Genomic DNA, 25,192 nt, shown 5'->3' with positions numbered 1-25,192 from the left:
AGAGAGAGAGAGAGAGAGAGAGAGAGAGAGAGAGAGAGAGAGAGAGAACGAACGAACACGAACATGAACACGAACACACACAAACAATGCTAGCTAGGCCTTTGGCATGCAAGTTCATTAAAAATGCTTGTGTTCAACCTCCTACAATTCAATCACTTATACTCCTTAAGTTCATGCTGGATCTTCTTTGGGCATCTTCATTTCTGAGGTTTTCTTTGGGCATCTTCATTTCCTCTTCTTCAAACAGTTCATTTTCTGGATTCAAGCAAGCTTTTTTTCCTGAAATTTTTTGGAATTTTTTTTTTTTCGACAATTATACAACTTGCCTTTGAACTCTGTGCTTGCTCTCTCCCTTCACGGGATTTTTGTCCCTTTCTCTCCCTTCTTAATGTTAGTGGGCAAATTTGTGATTCAATAAAATCAGTCTGTGAAAAGGTCCACTTACATAAAATGGGAGCTGTGTATATTAATTTTTTTACATGTTAATGTTTAAATTATTTGCAGCTTAACACATTTTGTTTTCTCTAGGAAACACATCAGTTCATTCAATTGATCCTCATATCAAGATTTAGAATCTCTGCATCATCTTAGTTACTGACTTCTAGATACCTTACAACCTGTCTATTCTAAAAAGTGACACCTGGGACTGAACATAATTTGCTGTATTAGATGGGATCAGAGGAGTATAGAATGAGACTTTGACTTTTGTACATAAAACCCTTTTTTAATAAAAGCAACTCAATAGATTTCCTTTTTTTATTGTTCACAATATATTGTATACTGATGTTTTAAAATCCAGATTCAACAGGAAAACATTGTATACAGTAACAGTAATATTATGGAACAGTCAGTTGTGATAACTTTTCTACTAATAGCAATACAAGGATCCAGGACAATTCTAAGGGACTTATGAAAAAAATGCTAACCCCCTCCAGAGAAAGAACTATTGGAATAGAAATTCACATGAAAACATATGAGTTATCACTTGTTTATTTGGATATATGTTTTAGGATTTTGGTTTTGTAAGATTATTCACTTTCAAAAATGAATAAAATGGAAATGCTTTGCTTGATAGTACATGTATAACCCAGATTGAATTGCTTGTCAGCTCCAGGAAGGGGGGAAGGGAAGAAAGGAGGGGAGACAATTTGGATCTTATAACTTCAGAAAACTTACATGGAAATTTGTTATTAAATTTTTTCTAAAAGAATACTTACAATTTAGTGCTCTCCCTTTTCTGATCTAGTTCAACTTTTTTTTTTTTACAGTTGATGAAATTAGTAGCCTAGAGTCTTAATGGCTTGCCTGTGATGAACCTCTCATTCAATAAGGTACCTAAAATATGTAGAGAGATATTTGGCGTGATGGATGGTAAACTTTCCTCAGAATCAGCGAGATTTGGGTTCAGGTTATACCTTTGGACCTCTCAGTGCGCTAGGCACTTCTTTTGCTTATAAACCTTAAATCCTATGTAGATTGTGGAAAAGATTTAATCCTGCCTCAGTAGGCCAGGTTTGCCTATCCAAGCACTCTTTAAACCAATGCAAGCCTGTTCCCTCTGATATCATATACCAAGTGACAGGGTTGCAAAGACAAAAGTGATAGATAGTTTCTGATTTTAAGGATCTCATAGACTTTTAGAGAAATAATCTGTATGCTTTTTTTAAACATTTGCAAAGTAATCCCCCCAAAATAATAAAATCGAGGTTCAAGAGTATCATTTCTGCCAAATAACAACTAAGCTTTAAAATATTACATGTTTTAACTTCATCACTCAGTCTTGATAAGAATACCATCTATAACCCCATGCAGGTAGCCAATAAAAGACTGAACAGGACCAGGGACAAAGGCAGAGTCCTAGAGAAGTGAAGAACCCTTTTGAGATTGATAGTTATAAAATTAATTGATATTCCTTAGAAGAAAGCAAAAGGCAGAACTTCTAACCATGATATGTATCCAAATGGAGTACTATCTAGAATTCTAGTCATTAAACCTCAGCAAATAGGATTATATATTTTAGAGAGAGCTATAGAGGTACCTCAAAGATCATCTTGCACAACCTTCCTATTTTACAGATATAGATAACTGAAAAGATTAGGTAAGTTGTTCAAAGATACCTAGGGTAGTTACATGGCAGATACAGCTTTCAAATTTAGGTTCTCAGATTCCAAATCCAGCAGTCTTTCTGCTAGGACACTATCTTTTTCTCCAGGGAAAATAATTTGGTTTTGTTGAATTTGAAATTGATATCAAGAATTATGTTCTCCATAACATGACTTTGGGGCAATATTGTCCAGAAACAAAATGCTAGGCAGGAACAAACAGCAATTATTTTTGAGGAACTAAGGTATGGCACTATAAATGCTACCTAGTATGGTATTTCATATATGTGCCATATTATTCTGTGAGTGGTCTGTGTGTGTGTGTGTGTGTACACATATATACACATATATAAATATAATAAATTGTGTTGGTGCCATTTACATTTGCTTGTTGTCTGCAGAACCAATGCACAGAAGGATGTACATATATAAATTGTGATACTCTAACAAGTTTTTTTTTCAAACATACATTTTACTTCTGCTCTGTTTAAAACATTTAGAAAGCTAAGGTCAGTTATGCACATTCATTAAAGCTTCTCATACATCACAGTTGCTTTGGGATTTTCTGTTGTTAAAAGTAATGACTAGTTGAAAGAGTATCACCTCCATATTATATGCAAATCTTTAAGACAGTAAAAAAATAAGAAGTCATTGGGGATGGAGGTACTTTGTACCATCTTGCCAAGCCATAAGTGCTTGCCATTTTTCTTCTCAAGACAACCATCTTTTGTCATTGCCAGCAAATATTTGATTGCAAAAAAATAAAAAATAAAAAAACAGGATCCCTTCCCTCTAAGACTTTATGGTAGTTTAGTTGGCAAGACAAGGCATATTCAATAAAATGATAAAAATAATAACAAAATGGCACATTTTAAATGCCAAATTAGTGTTTATAATAAAAAGCTGGGGCCTGCTTTGTGGATGGAATTTCTCATTCTGGGAAGAATTGATCTTTATCTTTAAGTAGCTTATGGATATTTTGGCTTTGTGTAAGTTGCGGAAGGTACAGAGGGATTCCAAGAGCATGGCATAGCATGAATAAAGATGCTTAGGTGAAGAAGCATAGGACAGGATTAGAGAATAAGAAGTCATTTGACAATTGTTAGATTATACTTGACTAGAGTATAGGGTAAATAATATGAGATAAGCCTGCAAGATAGATGGATTAGATATTGGAATAATTTCTATAAGCATTGGATAGAGAGCTTTTGAATTATTGATTCATTTATGTTACATTCCTTGAGACACACATTTATGACTTTGAGAACTAAGACTTGAATATCTCTGCTTAGTATAGTTTTTAGATTGTTAACGAATAGCGATTTAATAACTATAGAGGATCTTCGTAAAATGCCCTAAAATTACACCCTGATATAAAGACTGTGGCCTGTCAATATTTTTTTCTAGTAAGATTATAAATTACAATTATAAATTATAAATATTACATGCTAAATAACCTGAAATCTTGTCCCTATTCTTTGATACCTTTGTACTTGAAATGCAATTCTTAAGTATTACTGTAAAGTTCTTTTAAGATAAGTTTTAGGCAAAATATGATGTTTAAAAAGCCATATTTACCTGAACTCTTAACTTCATTTATAGATTTTTTTCCCCATTATTTTCAGTCTCTGGTGTTGTGGAAATTACATAATAGAACACAAACTTTTATAAGGTTCTTTTTCTGGTTTATTTTTGTAATTTTTTTCTCCTCTAGGCATATATATTTTTCAACATTTCTTGTTTAGTAAGCTTCAATTTTTTTTAAATGAGAAATAAAACAAAGAAGTGATTAAATAATTTCTAAATGCTAAATGAGCGATAATGCCACTTTTTATTTACTGTATAGCCTGCAAAAGCCAAAAAGCTATTGAAAATTAAATGTTTGAACATTCTTTGAGGCATCCGAATCAAATTCAAATGTGCACACTTAGCAGAATGAATAGTTTAGTAGCAGTATAATTGTTGACATATTTTGCTTTTTCTATTTCTTCAGGGCTTTTGAGCTTCTAGCATAAAAAGAAACTAATATTAGTCTGGAAATGAAGTGGTTTAATTATATTAAAATCTCAATAGTGAATAGAACAGCTGCTTTAAGACTAAACCTTACAGAAAATTCATGGGTCTAAGCAAAGATAACTTTTTATTTTAAAACAAGATATTCCTCACCTCAACTGGAAGTAGTATTTTTTAAAATCTTTATCTCTGCCTTAGAATTGATAACTATTGGTTTCAAGGCAGAAGAATGGAAAGGGGTAGGTAATTGGGGTTCAGTGACTGGAAGTATCTGAGGCCATTGGAAGTGGTATTCTTTATGTGACTTTCAGCTCAATTTGAATTGTTGGAAACTTTCCATCTGCTATGGTTTAAACAGTTTAAATCCTAGATTTAAAACAATAGCTGCAACTATTCAGAACATAATGAATTCAAAACTCCCCCTGTTTTATAGAAGCAGAAACTGAAGCTCAGCGAGGTTAAATGATTGACCCATGGTCACACAGATAGTATTTGGGCAGCATTTGAACTTGAGTCTTCTAGATTCCACATATAGCATTTAATGCACTTTGCTTTTCCAAGGTCTTCCAGATATGAAAATTATAAGAGCTCTATGAATAAATTTTGTTATGGGGGTTTAAGGAGATAGGGCTATATAAATACTCCTGAATTTATTTTCACTTGAGTTTTGGAATTGATTGTATTTCATGGCAGTAAACTCTAAAGTTTCCTTTTTCAAACTTGAAGAACTTTTACTATGGTATACTATGGTTTACAGTGTCTTGAGACCAGGTATTTAATGGCATTCTTATGCACTTTGTAACTTTTTTGTGATGATTGGCTTTTCTGTCTTATATCTCTTAAGCTTATAAAAATTGACTTTTTAATTGGAGGATTTTATTTTTCAAAATACATGCAATTAATGTTTTCAGCATGATATTTTCCAAAATTATAAGATCCAAAACCATCTCCCTCCCTCCACTTGGTGTTATATGTGAATTTAATCTAGTAGGGTAATAAACTGGTTGTAAATATGGGATTAGGCTAGAGGTAATAGGGAAATTAAGGCAAAGGTAAGGTTGTAATAGGGGATAAGGCAGGTAAGGGACTAAAGGTAGTGTGGATAATAGGGATAAGGCACTGTGGATAGGGGTTGGTGGATCTCTACGGCAGTAAAGTGGATAAGGAAGGTACAATGGGGAAAGGTGGTAAATTGAGGTGGTAGGAGAAGTAAGAGAATGACTGAGTTTAGGTAATATAAATACAGAGATGGAGGTATAGAGTTGCAAAGGAGAGGATGAGGTATTTTGGGCAGGCAGCTGCAACCTGGGAGACACAGACTGGGACACAGGTTTGAGACAAAGACACTGAAGGGAAACAAACTGAGCCCTCCAGGTAGGAAGGCCACTTCTACAGACAAAGGTTAGGGCCAGCCAAGAATGGCTTGAAACTGACTAGAGGACTTTCTAGTCAGTTTTTCAGGTTCACAAAGGAAGAGTCCAGAGGAAGTATTGAGATTACACTTCCTCCAAAATGGACGTCTCCAATTCCCTTCAGGACCCAGAGACAATATTATTCTTTTCTCCCCTTTTCCCTCTCTTATCAATCAACTAATGAACTAGCCAAAGGTTTGATTAAGTGACAAACAGGGTTTATTGAGTTTTAGGGTTGATTGGAAGGGATGGAGGGATACAAGGTAACTAACAGCCGCCTAGAGAAAGCTTCAGGTGGGGGAGGGAGACAGGAATGTGAGACTGAGAAAGGACCTGCCTAACTCAGCCCCAATACATTTTGTAGCCTATAGGGTTAGGAAAGTTTGATAGAATGATTCAAGAGATAATTTGTAACAAGGGTAAGCTCTATTTGACTACTGGGAAACTAAATTTACCAAGTTTGAAAGCTACCACCCAGATCCACCCTCCTTTCAAAAACTCACAGAAATTTAGGAAGGAAAATGATGATTGGGAATAGGGGAGGTTAGGGAGATCCAAAGGAAATAGTTAAGCTAACAAATTTTAAGAGAAAAGCTGCAGAACATAGGCCAGGTTTTCATTCCAAAGATAGAGCTCAGTTGACCCTTCTACTCTCATTGAGTCTCCAGGGTCAACTGACTCACCTCAGGATTCTAAACCCTTTTCAACTCTCAAACTCTGCAGTAAGGCTTTGCAGGGCTAATATGCACCCTTTTGCACTACATTGGAGATGGTAAACAATTTGATCTGGGCTATAAATGTATTCTCATACAGAAACACTTTCATATTGGTCATTGTTGTAAGAGCACACTCATGCAAAACCAAAATCCCCAAATAAAACCATAAATAGTGCTGATGTGAAAGATGGATTATGCTTTGATATGCATTTGACTCCAACAGTTCTTTCTCTGAAGGTGGATAGCATTCCCCTTCATATATCCTTCAGAATTGACCTATATCATTGTATTGCTGAGAGTTGTCAAATTTTCAGTTGGTCATTATACAATATTGCTGTTACTGTTGACAGTGTTCTTGTTATGCTTATTTATTAACTCTGCATCAGTTCATGTAGATCTTTCCAGCTCTTTCTAAAATCATCCTACTTATCATCTTTTATAGCAAATTATTCCATCACCAGATATACCACAGTTTGTTCAGCCATTCCCCAATCAATGGACTTTCCTTCAATTTCCAATTCTTTGCAATAACAAAAAGAGAAATGTTTTTTGTACAAGTAGGTCCTTTCCCCTTTTTTATGATCTCTTTGGGATATAGACCCAGTAGTGGTATTATAGTATCAAAGAGTATGCTTAATTTTATGGCCCTTGGGGCATAGTTTCAAATTTCCCTCCAGAATGGTTGAATCAGTTCATGACTCCACCAACAATGCATTAGTGTCCCAGTTTTGCCACATCCCCTCTTAACATTTGTCACTTTCCCTTTCTGTCATATTGGCCTGTCTGAGAGGTATGAGATAGCACCTCAGTGTCGTTTGTTTTAATTTGCATTTCTCTAATAAAGTGATTTAGAACTTTTTTTTCATAAATTTATTGATAGCTTTGATTTCTTCATCTGAAAATTGCTTGTGCATATCAATTGACCATTCGTCAATTGGGGAATTGCTAGTATTCTTATAAATTTGACTTGGAGAACTATGTCATAGAAACTTTTTATAAAATTCCCCCCTGCCCCTTGTTGTTTCCCTTCTAGTCCTCTTTACTTTGGTTTTGTTTGTATGAAAGCTTTGTAATTTAATATAGTCAAAATTATTCCTTTTACATCTTATACTGCTCTCTATATCTTATTCATAAATTTCATTTCTTCTTCATAGATCTGTAGCTAAACTTTTGTATGTTCCCCTAATTTACTTATGGTATCACCTTTTATATCTAAATCTCATACTCATTTGACCTTAACCTTATTGTAGGACCTTGATGGTGAAATATGGCACATAGAGCACTCTTTGTGGGCATGTCTACGCTCACCCACCAGAGTTTGTACTAGAAAGCCAGAGAGACTTGGTGTAGAGCTGTTCCCCTCCCCCTCTCCATACCTTTGAAGACATTCCTCACTCCCCCCACCCCTCTGACCAGCAGCCAATGGGAGCACTCCTCCCTCCCCTGTTCAGTGTAAGGGGGGGAAGGCTCACATTCTTCATGAGGGCTCAGCACAAACAAGCCTATTGAGTCTATGGTGAAGGTGATTCCTGTAGTGGAGTTGGAGAGGAGCTAGGTTTTAGAGGAGCATAGCTCACAGTGTGGCACATAGCTGGAGGGGAGTGGAGCGCTGGGACCACTATCCTCCCCCTTCTCTACACCAGCCTCTAATTACTTGCTCCTCTGCCCAGCAGTCCAATGGGAGTGCTTCCTCACTCCCCTGTCTGGGATAAGGGGGGGTGGTAAAGGTAGGGTGTGGGGCATAGCATTCTATCTCTAAAAGGTTCACCAGCACTGTGAGATAATGATTTAAACCTAGTTTCTGCCATACTGTTTTCCAGTTTTCTCAGCAGTTTTTGTTAAATAGTGAGTTCTTATTCCCAAAGCTGGGGTTTTTGGGTTTATAAAACACTAGTTTGCTAAGGTTATTTTTTACTCCTCTATATTGTGTATCCAATCTGTTCCATTGATCTACTATTCTATTTCTTAGCCAGTACCAGACTTTTTATTTATTTATTTTTTTTTAAGCCTTTAACTGGGAAGTGTCTGAGGCCGTATTTGAACCTAGGACCTCCCATCTCTAGGCCTGGCTCTCAATCCACTGAGCTACCCAGCTGCCCCAGTACCAGACTGTTTTGATGATTACTGCTTTATAGTACAGTTTGAGATCTGGTACTGCTAGGCCACCTTTTTTCTTTTTTTTTTTTTTAAACCCTTAACTTCTATGTATTGGCTCCTAGGTGGAAGAGTGGTAAGGATGGGCAATGAGGGTCAAGTGACTTGCCCAGAGTCACACAGCTGGGAAGTGTCTGAGGACGGATTTGAACCTAGGACCTCCCGTCTCTAGGCCTGACTCTCAATCCACTGAGCTACCCAGTTGCCCATGGCCACCTTTTTTCATATTTTTTTCCCCATTAATTTTCTTGATGTTCTTGTCCTTTTATTCTTCCAGAAGAATTTTATTATTTCTTTCTAGTAATATAAAATAATTATTTGGTAGTTTGATTGGTATGGCACTGAATAAGTGAATTAATTTAGGTAGAATTGTCATTTTTATTATATTAATTTGGCCTTCTACACATGAACAATTAATATTTTTTGGTTGTTTAGATCTAACTATTTGTGTGAAAAGTTTTTTGTAATTGTGTTGATATAATTCCTGTGTTTGTCTTGGTAAGTAGGTTCCCAGGTATTTTATATTGTTTGGAGTAGTTATTTTAAATGGAATTTCTCTATTTCTTGCTGCTTAACTTTGTTGCTAATATATAGAAATACTGATGACTTATGTGGATTTATTTTGTATCCTGTAACTTTACTAAAAGTTATTATTTCTACTAGGTTAGTTGATTCTCTAGGATTCTCTTATACCATATCATCTGCAAGGAGTGGTAGTTTAGTTCTCATTGACTACTTTTAATTTTTTTTCTTTTTTCATTGCTAGAGCTAACATTTCTTATATGATATAAAATTAGAGTAATGATAATGGGCATCTTTGCTTCACAACACTGATCTTATTAGGAAAGTTTCTAACTTAACTCTTGTAGATGTTACTTGCTAATGGCTTTAGGTAGATACTACTTATTATGGGAAAGGCCCATTTATTCCTCTGTTTTCTTGTGTTTTTAATAGGAATGGGAGTTGTAGTTTGTTGAAAGCTTTTGGTGCATCTATTGAGATAATAATGTGATTTCTGTAGGTTTGGTTATTGAAATCATCAGTTGTGCTGATAGTTTTCCCAATATTAAATCAACCCTGCATTCTTGGAATAAATTCCACCTGGTCATAGTGAGTGATCCTTGTGATATTTTGCTCTAGTCTCCTTGTTAGTATTTTATTTTAAAAATTTGCAACCATATTCATTAATGAAATTGGCCTATAATTTTCTTTCTCTGTTTTTGCTTTTTCTGGCTCAGGAAACAGTACTATATTTATGTAGTAAGAAGAATTTGATAGGATTCCTTCTCTGCCTATTTTTTCAAATAGTTTAGATAATATTAGGATTAATTTTTTGATAAAATTCATTTGTGAATCCATCTAGCCCTGGGCTTTTTTTTTTTTTCCTTTATAGAGTTCATTGATGGCTTGTTCAATTTCTTTTTCTGAGATTGGATTGTTTACATATTTTATTTCTTTTTCTTTAATCTGGACAATTTATGTAAATATCCATTTCCCATAGATTGTCAGATTTATTGGCATATAATTGGGTCAAATAGCTTCTATTGATTGCTTTATTTACCTCTTTGATGGTGAGTTCACTCTTTTCATTTTTGATACTGATTACTTGATTTTTTAATTTCTTTTTTTAAATCAAATCAACCAGTGCTCTGTTTGCTTTTTCATAAAACCAAGGACTCCTAACCTGATTTCAATATTCAATGGTTCTCTTACTTTCAATTTTACTGATTTATCTTTGAATTTCTATGATTTAAAATTTAGTTTTTAATTAGGAATTTTTAATTTCTTCCTTTCTTTAGGCACATGTTGAATTCATTGATCTGCTTTTTCCTCTATTTTATTGAAATAAGCATTTAGAGATACAGAATTTCCCCTAAGAACTACTTGGCAATATCCCATAAATTTTGATATATCGTCTCCTCATTGTCATTCCCCTTAATGAAATTATTGATTATTTCTGTAATTTATTCTTTGGCTTTGTCCCTTTTTTAGCATTTGATTTATTTAGTTTCCAAGTAATTTTTGATTTGTCTTTCCATGGATAGTTATTGATTGTAATTTTTATTACATTATGATCTAAAAAGGATGAATTTCTTATTTTTCCTTTTCCACAGTTGGTTGTGAAATTTTTATGCCCCAATACATGGTCAGTTTTTGTGTAGGTGTCATTTGATGCTGAGGAGAAGGTAAATTCCTTTTTGTTCTCATTCAGTTTTCTTCAGAGATCTATTAGTTTTAACTTATCACTTCCTTTACTTCTTTCTTGTTTATTTTTTTGATTTGATTCGTCTGAAAGGGGGAAGTTGAGGTCTCCCACTAGTATAGTTTTACCCTCTATTTCCTCCTGAAGCTCATTTAATTTCTCCTTTTAAAATTTGGTGTCTTTACTATTTGATGCATATATGTTTAGTTACTGATATTACTTTATTTTCCATTGTACCATTTATCAAATTGTAATTTCCTTTCTTATCACTTTTAATTAGATCTACTTTTGCTTTAGCTTTGTCTGAGATCATGATTGCTACTCCTGCTTTTTTTTTAACTTCAGGTGATACACAATAAATTCTGGTCTAGCCCTTTATCTTCACTCTGTGTGTGTCTTCCTGCCTCTCATGTGTTTCTTGTAAACAACAAATGGTAGAATTTTGGCTTTTAATCCACTGTCCTATCTGCTTCTGTTTTGTGGGTGAGTTCATCCCATTTACATTCACAGTTATGATTACCAACTGTGTATTCTCCTCCTTTTGATCTTGCCCCCAAAACTTTAAAAAGAAAAATGTTTTTTAATTGATGAACTGAATGTCTTATAAACATTTTAAACTTTTTTCCTTTTTTTATTTTTAATTTTAATAACAAATATCCACATAAGTTTTCCAAAGTTATATGATCTGTATTGCCTCTCTCCCCCCTCTTAGAGCTTACAAGCAACTCAATCTGGGTTATACATGTATTTTCACGCAAAACACATTTCTATATTATTCATTTTTGTAAGAAAATAATCTTCCAGAACCAAAACCCCAAAACATATGCTCAAGTAAACAAATAATAAATCATGTTTTCATCTGCATTCCTACTCCAGTATTTCTTTCTCTGGAGTTGGAAAGAATCCTTTTTCATCAGTCAAAACTCAGAATTGTCCTGGATTACTGTATTGCTGTTTGTAGCAAAGTCTATCATATTTGATTGTTCCACAATATTGCATTTACTGTGGATAATGTTCTCCTGGTTCTGCTTATTAAACTCTGCATTAGTTTACATAGACTTTTCTAGCTTTTTCTGAAATAGCCTGTTCATCATTACTTAAAGCACAATAGTATTCCATCACCGTCATATAACAATTTGTTCAGCCATTCCGTAATTGAGGAACATTCCTTTAGTTTCCAATTCTTTGCCCTCACAAAGAGTAGCTATATATATATATTTGTACAAACAGGTCCTTTCCAATTTTTTTTTTAATATCTCTTTGGGGTATAGACCCAGTAGTAGTATTTTTGAATCAAAAGATATGCATCCTTTTATAGCCCTTTGGGCATAATTCCAAATTGCCCTCCAGAATGGTTGGATCAGTTCACAACTTCACTAGCAATGCATTAGTGTCATATTCTCTCCAACATTTATCATTTTCCTTTACTGTCATATTGGCCACTCTTATAGATGTGAGGTGGTTCCTCAGAATTGTTTTAATTTCTCTAATCAAGAGGAATTTAGAACATTTTTTCATGTGATTATTGAAAGCTTTGATTTCATCTGAAAACTGCCTGTTCATATCCTTTTGACCATTTATCAGTTGGGGAATGATTTGGATTCTTAGAAACATCTTAAACTTGATAAATTCAAAATTGAACTTATCTTTTCTCCCAAGTCTTTCCTTCCTAATTTTCTTATTACTGTTGAGGTTACTACCATTCTTGTAAGTCAGGGGTCGGCAACCTTTTTGACCGTGAGAGCCATAAACGCCACATTTTTTAAAATGTAATTTCGTGAGAGCCTTACAGTGCTCACAAGTGCGTGCTCCTGTAACAGCGCCTGAGAAAAATTGACTTTATGGCTCCTGCAGAAAGAGCCATATCTGGCCCTCAAAAGAGCCCGATATGTCTTGGGAGCCATACGTTGCCGACCCCTGTCATAAGTCATTCAGATATTCAATCAAGATGTAATCCTTGAATTTTCATTTTCTCCCTGCCCTGCCCCCAGACCAATTAATTGTAAAGTCATCTCAACATATTACCCCATTGTCTTATTCCAGGACTATTGAAATAGCCTACTGCTTGAGCTCCTCTGCCTTAAGTGTCTTCCTGCTCTAATCCATACTCCATTCAAGTATCAAATGAATTTTCTAAAGCACAGATCTGACTACATTATCTTAATCACTTTTACCTCTGGGATCAAATATACAATCTTCTGGTTTTAAACTATTCTTTCAACCTGACTCCTTCTTACCTTTTCAGAGTAATTACACTTCTGGATACTGTACAAACCAGTGTTTGTTTCCTTCATCTTTTCTTTCATAGGATACTCCATATCTTGACAGAGCCTTTTCTCTGGTTGAACCCTGTACCCAGAACACTCACTTTTACCTCTTGGCTTCTCTAGCTTCCTCTAAAAGAGCCCTTTTCCAGTCTTCTTTAACATTAGTTCCTTCACTTCCTGCATGTATCTTGTTTGAACATAGTTGTTGTTAGCAAGTTGACTCCCTCATTTGACAGTGAGATCACAAAGAGCTAAGATGGTTTTTGCTTTTTCATATTCAAATTCTTTGTGCTAATCAAAGTTCCTGGACCATAAGTGTAAAATTGATCAGCCCAAGGTAAAATACAGCAACTTTTTGTAATGCATTATTTGTATTTCCCTTAAAGCACTAAGAAAAGTAGAAACATTTATATAGCTATCTTGTATATTTATTTATATTTTCTACATTTGCCATTACTAACATTTTTCTTTATGCTGTTTGTTTTTAAAGCCCATTCTTTTCCCTGTTCTAGCCTTTCCTGCCTGTTTTCCTTTTCCTTCAGGAAATCAACCAAAGAAAAAAGGAGATATATTTTTTAACCTCTTTTTCTAAGTTTCATTTTATCCCTCTGAGTTTAAATTTATGGTTCCTTTTATTTATAATATTGTAATTGTGTATATTTTTACTGGTTCTGCTGATTTCATGTTGTACCAGTTCTTATGTCCATATACGTCATTGAACTCTTCATTTTCATACTTTCTTATAGGATAATATTCTATTATGTTCTTGTATTCTAGTTTGTCTCACCATCTTTGTCTTTCACTCTTTGCTACCACAAAGAAAGTGCTGTCTTTGTCCCTCTTGAGTTATATATCATTCACTTTTTTTTTTTTTTTAACCCTTGTACTTCGCTGTATTGTCTCATAGGTGGAAGATTGGTAAGGGTGGGCAATGGGGGTCAAGTGACTTGCCCAGGGTCACACAGCTGGGAAGTGGCCGAGGCCGGGTTTGAACCTAGGACCTCCTGTCTCTAGGCCTGACTCTCACTCCACTGAGCTACCCAGCTGCCCCCATTCACTTTTAAAAATATAATTCAAAATTGCTTTCCAGAATAGTTGATTCAATTCACAGCTCCATAAGACATGCACTAGTGTTGCTATTGTTGCTGTTTTTTTAGTCACTCAGTTGTGCTGGACTTTTCATAATCTTGTTTGGGATTTTCTTGGCAAAGATACTGCATGTTTTGGAATTCCTTTTTCAATGAAATAAGGCAATCAGAAGTTAAAAGACTTGCCCAGGGTCATAGCTAGTGAGTTTCTGAGGCCAGATCTGAACTCAGGTTTTCCTGACTCTAGGCCCAGAGCTCTATCTGCTGAGCTAGTTATCTGCTTCCATGTACTGGAAGCATTTTTATTATTGACCCCATCTTTTGTCAGCTTTGTTAGTTTGATGGTTTTGAGATGAGAACTACTGGGTTTTAATTTGTACTTCTCATTATTAATGATTTGGAATAGTCATTCATACATTTGTTAATATGTAATTCAGTTCAAAACTTGTTCATAACCTTTTACTACTTATCTATTTGCAGAATGGCTCTTCATTATATATTTGTGCTAATTCCTTATATGGCTTAAACATCTATCTATAATTTTGGGACTTGTATTAGATATTTGATTCTCTCCAAATACCAGTTTCCCTTATTGGCTACATTGATCTTCTTCATTCATCTAGTTTTAAATTTCATGTAAGCCTGATAATATTTTCCATGATATATTTATTGATTCTTGGTTTAGAAGGATCTTTGAGTGTTGGAATAGGAAGTAATTTAGAATAGTGGGAGAGAACTGTAGTCTGAGGGTCAGATCTTGGATTCTATTTGTATTCTGTCTCTTCCTTGTCTATAAAATGAAGAGGTTAAACCAAATGATCTCTTGAGGTTCCCCCCTTCCCCCAGAATTTCTTTATTGAAAGCATGATTTTATCCAAAAGATCCAAATGTGATTTAAAGAGGTTGTTTGATAATATATTACACAAGTCAAAAGTAGTTGTTTTAGTCTGGCCAAAGCTATGGCCTTTGCTACCAGTATGTCCTATTCTTCCAGGCCTCTTTTTTTAACCTTTCCCTCTCCAGGGAGGAATTGGGATTGCATCAGGGAATGCCAACAAAAAAGACATATACCTATTTTATTGGGGTTTGTGAAATGAGAAAATAACTCATAGTGTTAGGGTAAGGGTGTAAGATGAGACTGAGGTAGCCTGGAGATGTAGATATAGATACATACGTACTTCAATCTTTTATCCTTTGAAGATAAGGATAAAGAAAACCAATTATTTTAAAGTACTGTTATCAATTTTTTTTTTAAAGTTCACAAGCCCTAGGTTAAGAATATCTGTAAGTTAGCACTATAGTAAGCACTATAACAAATCATTCCCACCATTGTAGCCCTCATCAATTATCCTTAATACTAGGGTGGCACGGTCTTGATTTCTGATAACAGTATACAGTTGGCAATCTGGTTCTATCATTATTGTGAGGTAGTTGTTTTTAAACTATGTTTATAAATCTTATAAGAATTTACAAAAGTAATTGAAACTTTTAAATGTTTCATGGCAAATGTTTGCTATAGTGAGTAGAAGATGTCCAAACATTTCCCTCCCATTTTCCTATTCAGCATAGACTGTCATTATGATAAATGTATCCAGTATTTTAAAGTATATTATTCAAGAGATGGGTGACTTGGCAAGATTGGTGTAATAGTTTAGATATTATGATTAAAACTTTGAATTAAAGATTTAACTAGAGAACACAGAAGGGAAAAACTTCTGATATGTTGGATGTGATGTAGAAGCCTTTAAAATTCTAGCTACCTGAGAGGTTAAGGCTGAGGTATCTCTTGAATTTGGGAATTGGGTGCCACAATGGACTATGTCTCTAATAAGTTCCTGTTTGCTTAAGGAGAGATGAATCTGCCTGTGTCAGAAACAGAACAGATCAAAGTTTCCATGCCAGTCAGGAGTAGGATTAGCCTGTGATTAGGCCCCTGCAATTCTACAAAATACATTTTAGTTAAGTTTTTATGTAATTTGTTCAGGGTCAAAATTAGTTACTGGAAAAGTTGAAAATAAAATATGGATATTTAAAACATTTATTTCTTCCCTCCAAACTAGCAATGTTGTCTTCATATTTGCCTTTTTTATCATTGCAGTTTCTTAAATTCTTCTGTTTTTCCTAGATGGTATCATGGAAAACTTGATCGAACTATAGCAGAAGAACGCCTCCGTCAAGCAGGGAAACCTGGCAGTTACTTAATACGAGAGAGTGATAGGAGGCCAGGATCCTTTGTGCTTTCATTCCTTAGCAAAACAAATGTTGTCAATCATTTTAGGTAAGTTTTTGCTGCTGTATAAAATATCATGGTTTACTATTTATGTTTAAAATGTAGATATGTTCTGAAATCCCATTTTTTGTGAGATTATAAGTTTATAAGCTAAATAGTATTTACATTATTAATTTACTTTTAGTGCAAATGATTTAGTCACCAAGACATAGTAAAGAGTAGTAGTGCATATTCAGTTTATTTCTTCTGTTTTATGTATTTTATTTTATTTTATTTTAATTTAATTAATTTACTTTTTAAGAGCCCTTCTGTCTTGGAATCAATACTATGAATTGGTTCTAAGGCAGAAAAGTGGTAAGGGCTAGACAATGGGGGTTAAGTGACTTGCTCAGGGTCACACAGCTGGGAAGTGTCTGAGGCCAGATTTGAACCTAGGATCTCCTTTCTCTAGGCCTGGCTCTCAATCTACTGAGCTACCCAACTGCCCCCTATTTCTTCTGTTTTAAAATGCTGTTGACTAAGCATTTATTGAGATTATCTAAAACATTTCATATTACTGATGCAAAGAATCCTTCTTGAGTGTTAAAGCTTGAGTTAGATTATATAGGATAACTATATAATTTTTATTGGTTTAGTGGATAAAGAGCTAGGCCTGGAGCCTGGAGGTCCTAGGCTCAATGCTGGCTTCAGATACTTTCTAACTATGTGACTCTGGGTAAGGCACTTAACTCGATTGCCTAGTCCCTGCCACTCTTCTGTCTTGCAACCAATTTGATTATAAAATAGAAGGGGGTGAAGGGTTTTTAAAAAGAGAGAAAAAATTAGTTCATCAAGCTATTTAGGTTTAAAACAAAAAAAACCTTTCAAATAAAAATGTTACACTACACACCACACTCACATCTCCTCTTCTCTTACTTATTTACTTTATACATTTCCTCAAAAAGTTACAACTTTTCAGTGGTCAGGTTCAAATATTCTATTTTGTATTCTTATTTAGATATTTTAGCTGTTTTTAAGTTTGAGGGAAGAATAAGGTATCCCTAAGGCAGATAATTTCTGATATTGAAATAGGGTAGCTAAAATTATAAAACTTAAAATAAGTTTGAATAATATAAACCATTCCTCATTTAACATTTTTTTAAATTTATTAGCGTCTATTATATTTGCATCTAAGTTTGCTTACATGTTTCCATGACCCAATTAAAAGAAAGAATGTTTTACATTATAAATCCAAAGGAAAGGGTGAGAAATGAAGGAACAGCTATTTTATTAAAGAGTTTCAAATATTTTAATGAATTATTTATTTTGGTTGGTGTACTAACATTAACCATATGTTGTGCAATTTGTTTAACAAAAATTAATACTTCCAAAATTAGTGTGTGAGGAAATGAGTAATAATTTTAATAATGAAAATTAATGATTTTCTAAAAATCATTAAAATGAATTATAAAAATAGTTTATTTTTGCTATTTAGTTTTCATAATTGTGTTAAGTATATTAATCTATTAATTTCTTAATATACTATATTTGATTCTTTTTGGCTTTACAAACAGGATTATTGCTATGTGTGGAGATTATTACATTGGCGGAAGGCGATTTTCTTCATTATCAGATCTAATCGGTTATTACAGTCATGTGTCTTGTTTGCTTAAAGGAGAAAAATTGCTTTATCCAGTAGCACCTCCTGAGGCAAGTAAAACTTTAGAATACAAATTATCAAAACTTGATTAGTTGACAAAACATAAAAGATTATAGATTTCAGCTTCTGTTGAGTATATTATAAAACCTTTTCTTGCTAGTAACATTAGAGCAACAAGATGAAATTCTTATTTGTACTTATGATCACTTTTGTTTATAATGATAAATGTGAGATACTTTGAGACTCCAAGGACCTGTGAATCATTAAGAAATAATTTATATTCCATGTACTGCCAAAATTAAATATATTTCATTATTTTTTAACAATTTGGGGATTTTCTTTAATTGTTAATGTATTAATTATATATTTGTATTTAAACCTCAAATGTTAGATCCATAGAATTTGAATTGAAAGAGACTTTTTAGCAGTCACCTATTTAGCTTCATTTTATCACTGACATTGGAAATGTAAGCTTAGAGAAATGGAATGACTAGTCTAGAATGATATACTAAATAAATTTTAATGTTGGAACTTTAATCACAGATGCCAAGTCTAGGTCTCATTCTACTACCTCACATTACCTATGCCAAAAAAGGGGAGTTTATCATATCAGCAAAAACTTAATTTATATGTGCAGAAAAGGGATGCAAAACCTAATAATTTTTTAATGAACTGATGAGCCAGATGCGGCCCCCTGAAATGTTCTATCCGGCTGTGCAATATTATTCCTAATCTGACGAATACAATGAGTAGGATATAGTACAATGAAACTTTGGAAGAGTTGCTCCTTAGAAACAGACTGACAGATGAGTATTTCCTTTCCTTTGGCCCCCTCATTTAAAAAGTTTGCCCATCACTGAATTAGAAGATATTGATTGATAAATAAAACACTGAATAGATAAAATGACTCTAACTGGCTTTTCCATTTATTTGGACCTCATCATCTTTAAGGAGAGAAACATTTATTTGATGATTTCTGGTGATTTTCAACTTCCAAATTCTGTTTCTAAGATTTCTTGAATTAGTATTTCAGCTGTGTTTGTTTCTTAGTCCCTTCTACCCTCCCAGCTCCCTTGTCCCTTTCAGGGATGGGATTTTAGAAAAGAACATAGCTTCTGAAATACTTTAATTTATTTTGAAGGATCTATGATATTTTAAATGTGAGTACTTCCTCTATTGCTTTATTAATTTGCCAAAGAAAAGCTTGTTAGAAGTCTTCCTCTTTGTTTTACATTTCTCTTGAGGGTACCAACTCTCTTCATCTGTTGACTTTTATTCTTGGTTCCTATGTGTTTCATCTACTTTGCGGATGCTCATGTGTATGCTAAGTAGTTTTAGAAGATTCTTCTCACTTAAGCCATTGCTGACATTGCAAGTGATGCAGCCTACCAATACTAACCATGCACCTTTGCCTTTTGAATAATCTGCAATTCTAATTAATCCATTACTGTGGTTAACAGCCTTGCCACCAACATCCTTGGAGTTGAAAATAGGCTTTGCATAAGTGAGCAATTTGGAAGCACTGTATTTAACTTTTCCCTTCTTTCTGTTCAGTCTTAGACTCAGTTTATTGTCTGGAGTTTTTGTATACGTTTTGGTGGACTCATTTGAGAGTTGTTTGCCCAAATGCGTTTCATAATTTGGATACTTTTTTCCTACTTGATCTTTCACTATGAAAGATCTCTTTCACATAACTAAATTTATTTCATTGATGGTGCTTTTGTAAGGGCTTCTGAGCTTTTTGCAATTATTATGTCACCTGTTAGCTTTTGAAGAACCTCTGAGCATTAGTAGTGAATACTTGTTTTGCTTGGACTCTTATTGTTTGTGACACTAGTGAATAACTTTCCTGTCAATATTTGATAAACTCCTGAGTAGTAGTAGTTTGTTATGATTATAGCTTAGTAAATTTATAGTTGGAAATGATCTTAAAAGTAATCTATCTGAAACCTCTCATTTTACAGAGGAGAAACCTAGGGGTTAAAGAAATTGGTTTTGTTCTTGGAAGAGATTCTGCAGTGACTTGCCATTTCCTTCTCTATCTCATTTAAGAAATTGAAGGCAAACAGGGTTCAGTAAGTGACTTTCCTAACTAACTAGTTAACCTAACTGTAGGACTTCTGGCAGTTGACCAGCCTTAGAACTCTGACAATGTTCAGTTGGTCCCAGAAGCTTGTGGAGAGTGGAGGGGGCGAACTGGGCTCTGCTTTCAAGCTGAAACCTTGCCTTGAATCTGTGCTTTTGTCTTTGACATTTGGAGCTTAGCTAACTTCACTGGATCTTCCCTGATCTTCTCTATATCATTCCCCTATTACCCTCCTGATTTCCTGTGGGCTTTGGGAGAAGAGTGGATTTTGGGATTGTAGCAATTAGACTTTGAGGATTTAGTTCCCTATAGACAAGTAGGGCTTACCCTTGAAACAAACTATCCCTTGCAGGCTCTCTCTCAGTCCAAGCCATTCCTGTGACCCTCTCCCACCTTGAGCTTCTCCCTAGCGGCTGTTAGGGATCCCTGAACTCCTCTCTCCTTGATAATCAACTCTGAAACTTTAATAAGCCCCATTGTTACCCATTCAAACCCTTTGCTAAATCATTGGCTCGACGATAAGTGAGAGTTTAAAGGGGGAAGGAATTATTCTCTTTACTTTCTTGAGGGAAGCTGGAGGCATCCATCTTGGGAGGAAGTAGTTGTCTCTATACTTCCTCCTGGAAACCCTTCAGTTTCATTGACAGAGGAGGAGCCTTGGGACTCCTTCTTTGTGGATTTGAGAAACTGACTAGAAAGCCCTCTAGTCAGATTCAAACCACTTTTGACTGGCCCTAACCTTTGTGTCTGTAGAAATACCATTTTCCCTGGAAGAGTCCAGCCTTCCTTCCCCAGAAACCTCTGTCTCTAGTCTGTGGGTCTCCCAGTTGCAGCTGCCTCCCCTAATTACCTCATCTCCCTTACCGTTCATTTATACTACCTTGTCCTCTATTTCCCTAAACTCAGACATTCCCTTACATCTCACCTTACCACCTCAATCCACTATTGCACCCTCCTTTCCCACCAAAGGACCCAAAACCCCATATTTACCTTTTCTTTATTACATTTTTATTACAGATCACATGGCTAGGTAGTGGCTGAAGCCAAATTTGAACCCAGGAAAACAATTTTTCCTGACTCTAGGCTGTATCCATTGAGCCATCTAGCTGCTCAAGGTGTAGCAGTATTAGCATTTATACCCAGGTTCTCTGACTACAGAGCTAACACTCATACCACTATACATGCTGTATCCCAATATTTTATGATTTTCAAGTTTTCTGGATATGTTTTTACAGACCCTTTCTTAATTGTCACATTCTTGACTGAGAAGTATATTTTTCTATAGCCTGCCTGCCTGATCGCTTATGTTTTCCAAGGAAGCTCTTTATATACAGAAAGACTGTTTTCACAAATACCTTTATATAGCATTGAAGAGGGCATTTAGATTGGAAGTTGATGATACCTTCTTGGGTACCTCTTTTTGGGGAGAGTAAAATCACGATTCTTGGTCTTTGTGTTTATATCCCTATTGTTTAGTAAAGTGCTTGGTATATAGGCTTGTTGGGTGATTAGGGAATCATCCTTTCTTTGAGCCATCTTGAAAATTCATCCCTGAATGTTTTTAACATTGTGTACCTTTAGCATGATTTTTTTCTCTGTATGCTTGGTCACATTAAGATGTTCTTTACAATTCCATCTTTTAAAGTGCTGTGTACACTATTAGTGACTTGGTGATGGTTTGTATGTTAGTTTTCAAAGGACCAGAATCTTAACCCAGATTCTGAAAGACTTATTACTAGGTTAGCTGCTGGCTAATGTAACTCACCTTTTATATCATTGTGAAATCACAGTTTACATTAATGGAAGGAACAAAGATTTGGATAAACATACAGATCATTGAAGCATTGAAGGATGAATCACTCTGCTTTTTCATGTGGTATCACTCAATTGTCCAGAGGTGGTAGTATCCAAATGTGGTGGTTCTGCATTGTTTGTTGTTAAGATTATAAAAATGTTGGCCAGATACATTTGCATTATATTTTTGTTGACCGTTTGCCAATTTCATTTATAAATGTTTTTGGCTTTATCTGATTTAGTTGGATTTCATTTTAAGCTTTGTCTTAGATTGTTTCTAACTTGTTCTGAGAAAGTATTTTTGATTTACAGGTTTTGAGACTTCTAACTACTAGTCTTTATCTTTTATCATTCTTTGATCCTAGAACATATTTTTGAACATAGGTTTTGTAGATCTCTTTTTTGTAATTTTTATTTGTAATGCATCATAGGTTCATAGTTAAAGAACTAGAAAGAATCTTAAGAGGTCATCTGGTTTAACCTTTTGAAGATTAGGTCCAAAGAAATTGTAACTTAAGGCATACAGGTTGCAAAACAGAGATAGACTTTGAACTTAGGTCCTTAGATTCCAAATCCAGCAGATTTCCCTATGGAATACAATTTGCCATTATTTTCATAGTTTTGTTTTTCTTAAACATTAATTACAAGTGAGGAATAGCCAGATTTTCCATGAAATAATGTATTTTGTTACATTTGGATATAGTTTTAAAAAACAAACAAAAATCCCTAACTGTGCCAACTCCTTTTATTTAAGAGTTGTATGCCAGTTTCCCTTTTAATTGCTACTTTGTTTTTGCTTTTATTTATAGTGAAAGTATTATTATGGTTTGGGTCAGTTCCTCCTATAATGTGTAAACATGTTGATGGTTGAACAGAGATCAGGTCATGAAAGTACCAGCAACTAAATTTAATAGTTTTAATACATCTTTTAAAAAGTGTGAGAGTTACTAAAGAAATTTGACTCATATCAATTGTTAGGACAATAAAAGCCTAGAAACCACTTTATCTAGGACAAATAGCATGTGCTGCATGGTAGACATTTAATAAATGCTTCCTAACTAAACATCTGATCCCTTTCCCAGACAGAATGGGGGCAGTCAAGGGCAATACTGGTTTTAAATATAAATCATAAGGTGAAGGGTAATAGAAGATTATTAATAAATAATGGAGGGAAAAATATTTGGTTAGAGAGGTAGTTATGGAAGAAACTGGGTGACATAGTAAACAAATTAAAAATGAAAAACTGTAAATCTTATAATAGATTCTTTTTTACAATTAGTGTAATTGTAAACAACATCTGGACTTGGCCATCAGGGTCCTAGTTGTATTTTTTTGTTAGTTTAAAAAAAATAAAAGGGGAAAAAATGAAAACGGCTAGACTAGACCAAGTATACACAGGGGAGTTTTGTGCTGGAGTTATCACAATTTTGGAGCATTAAGGAACTGATTTCAAAATAACTGAAAGAAAAGAAGACACCAAAGATGTGGGAAAAGTACTCAATAATTTGTGTAATACTGTGAAAGTAGTTGTAATAGGATCTGATTTTTTTGTGAATGAAGTACTACTTTAGTTTGAAAAAACAATAATTCATATTTGAAAATTCCTTGTTTTACCCTTTTAGCCAGTGGAAGACAGAAGGCGTGTACGAGCAATCCTTCCTTACACAAAAGTACCAGACACAGATGAAATCAGGTATCTTTTATGTATGATCTCATGAGTAGACTTAGTCAAGTGGTGAGCATTTTGAAATTTCGAAGATATAGGGCTTTCAGCTTACTCTAGAAAGATTCTAAGGCTCTAGTGGTAGCTTTACAATAGAAACTAATGCAGACTATATTATCATGTGCCTTTGTTCCTTAATCTCTGTTTTGGCTGACCTCTGTGCTTTGTGAGAACTGAGATAGAAAAAGGAAAGAGAGTCTGGTTTCATTGTGTTCTATTCAAGGTGGCATACAGTAGTTCTTGTTATTCATCTTTCCATTAATCTGTGTATCCAAATGGTTAGTCCCAACACTGCCCAGATGAGTGTTTTAATTATTTTAAACATACTTTATGTGAGTCAGTATGGCATAAATAGAAAGCTATTCTCATATCCAAGAAAACTGAACAACTTATTTTAAGACTGTAAGTTGTAGCAAAGTTGCTTTGGTAATAGGAATTTCCTAACAGACATTATAGGATTAATCTTTTGCTAATAAATGGCCCCATACATTTGAAGAAATTCAGAACATGACACGAATTAAAACAAAGAGAAATGCTTTTTGACTGAGGCCTTCTCTACCACCAAATTGCATTGGTTTTCAGTTAGCCTCAACATTTTAATTTCTTCCAACCTATTAGGTTTTTATTTCCTATGTTGGTAAAATGATAAAATTCAATTATTCAGGTAACCCTTGAGATCATAGATCTGTCATTGGAAGGAACTTTAGGCTTTAATTTCTTTATTTTACAGATGAGTAAATTAAGGCCAGGGAAAGCTATGACTCATCTAAGGTCACACAAGTATAAGCCTCAGAGAATGGATTTGAATTAATTTCTCTGATGCCAGAAGCACTTGTATTTCCTGGTTATTACATTTCAAAGGTGCCTTAGCAATAAGCTTTGAGATGGAGTTAGAATGATTTGTTACAAGAAGTAGTTCTGAGCTGTAAAAATGTCCCATATTAATAGTTGGAATCTTGTAGCAGCAATTTTGTTCTTTCTAGTTGTCTAAAATAAGAAATAGAAAAAGTTGACTTTTTATAGATGATATTTACAGACACCATTACTGTTAGTCTAAAAAAAATAGGGAGAAGATTTGTGTTTAAAAAGGACAAAGGTAACACTATAAAAGAAAATTTGGTTACATATTTTAGAAATTTGAATAATTTCTGTGGCAAATCTGAGAGCTAAGAAGAAAAATGCTTTATATATTAAGTAGTATAAATATATAGACATATGATAGTTTGAGCTCATCATTAATGAGCATGAAATCCCTATGAAGCTCTGGAATAAAAGAAAATCAGAGGATTAGTTAGCTATTAAGCACTTGAATCTCCTTTTCAGGGACAATAGGAATAAAATATGAGGATGATACTAATATTATTTCCATTAGTCTTGTGGCTGTTTGAATTAAACAGTTTAGTATAGGTTTAAGTGCCAGTTGCATGCGGGATATGTATACTAAAAGGCTTTATGGTGTAGTAGGAAGAAGACTGGATTTGGAGTTAGGAGACTTGGTTTTGAATCTTTGTTTTACCATTTGACAACTTTATGACAAATCACTTAATCTCTTCAATCCCAAGTATTCTTATCATTTAAATAGAAATAGTAATATGCCACATAGTTTGTAGGATTTAGTTGAAGGTCAGATGAGATAGTGCATATAAAGCATATTGCATGTTTTAAAGATATATAAAGATTTGCTACTAACTGTTAAAGGAGACAATAAATTTCAAGTGCTTTGTAAGCCATGGAATAGTAAGTAGGAGTGCTTTCATCTAGAGTT

General features: G+C 34.3%; 1 protein-coding gene across 2 annotated transcripts in view; it reads left to right on the top strand.

Moving 5' to 3' along the window:
- RASA1 (RAS p21 protein activator 1) overlaps positions 1-25,192 on the top strand; it is a 114,974-nt gene that overhangs the window by 33,628 nt on the left and 56,154 nt on the right. For both annotated transcript variants that reach the window (XM_044662901.1, XM_044662909.1), the window contains 3 exons: positions 16,081-16,233; positions 17,739-17,874; positions 23,327-23,397. In XM_044662901.1, coding sequence (XP_044518836.1) covers positions 16,081-16,233; positions 17,739-17,874; positions 23,327-23,397 — 360 coding nt within the window. The remainder of the gene's footprint in view (positions 1-16,080; positions 16,234-17,738; positions 17,875-23,326; positions 23,398-25,192) is intronic.

This window comes from Gracilinanus agilis, chromosome 1 (assembly GCF_016433145.1).
Source record: "Gracilinanus agilis isolate LMUSP501 chromosome 1, AgileGrace, whole genome shotgun sequence".
Lineage (NCBI taxonomy): Eukaryota > Metazoa > Chordata > Mammalia > Didelphimorphia > Didelphidae > Gracilinanus > Gracilinanus agilis.
This window is presented reverse-complemented; position numbering and strand designations above follow the sequence as displayed.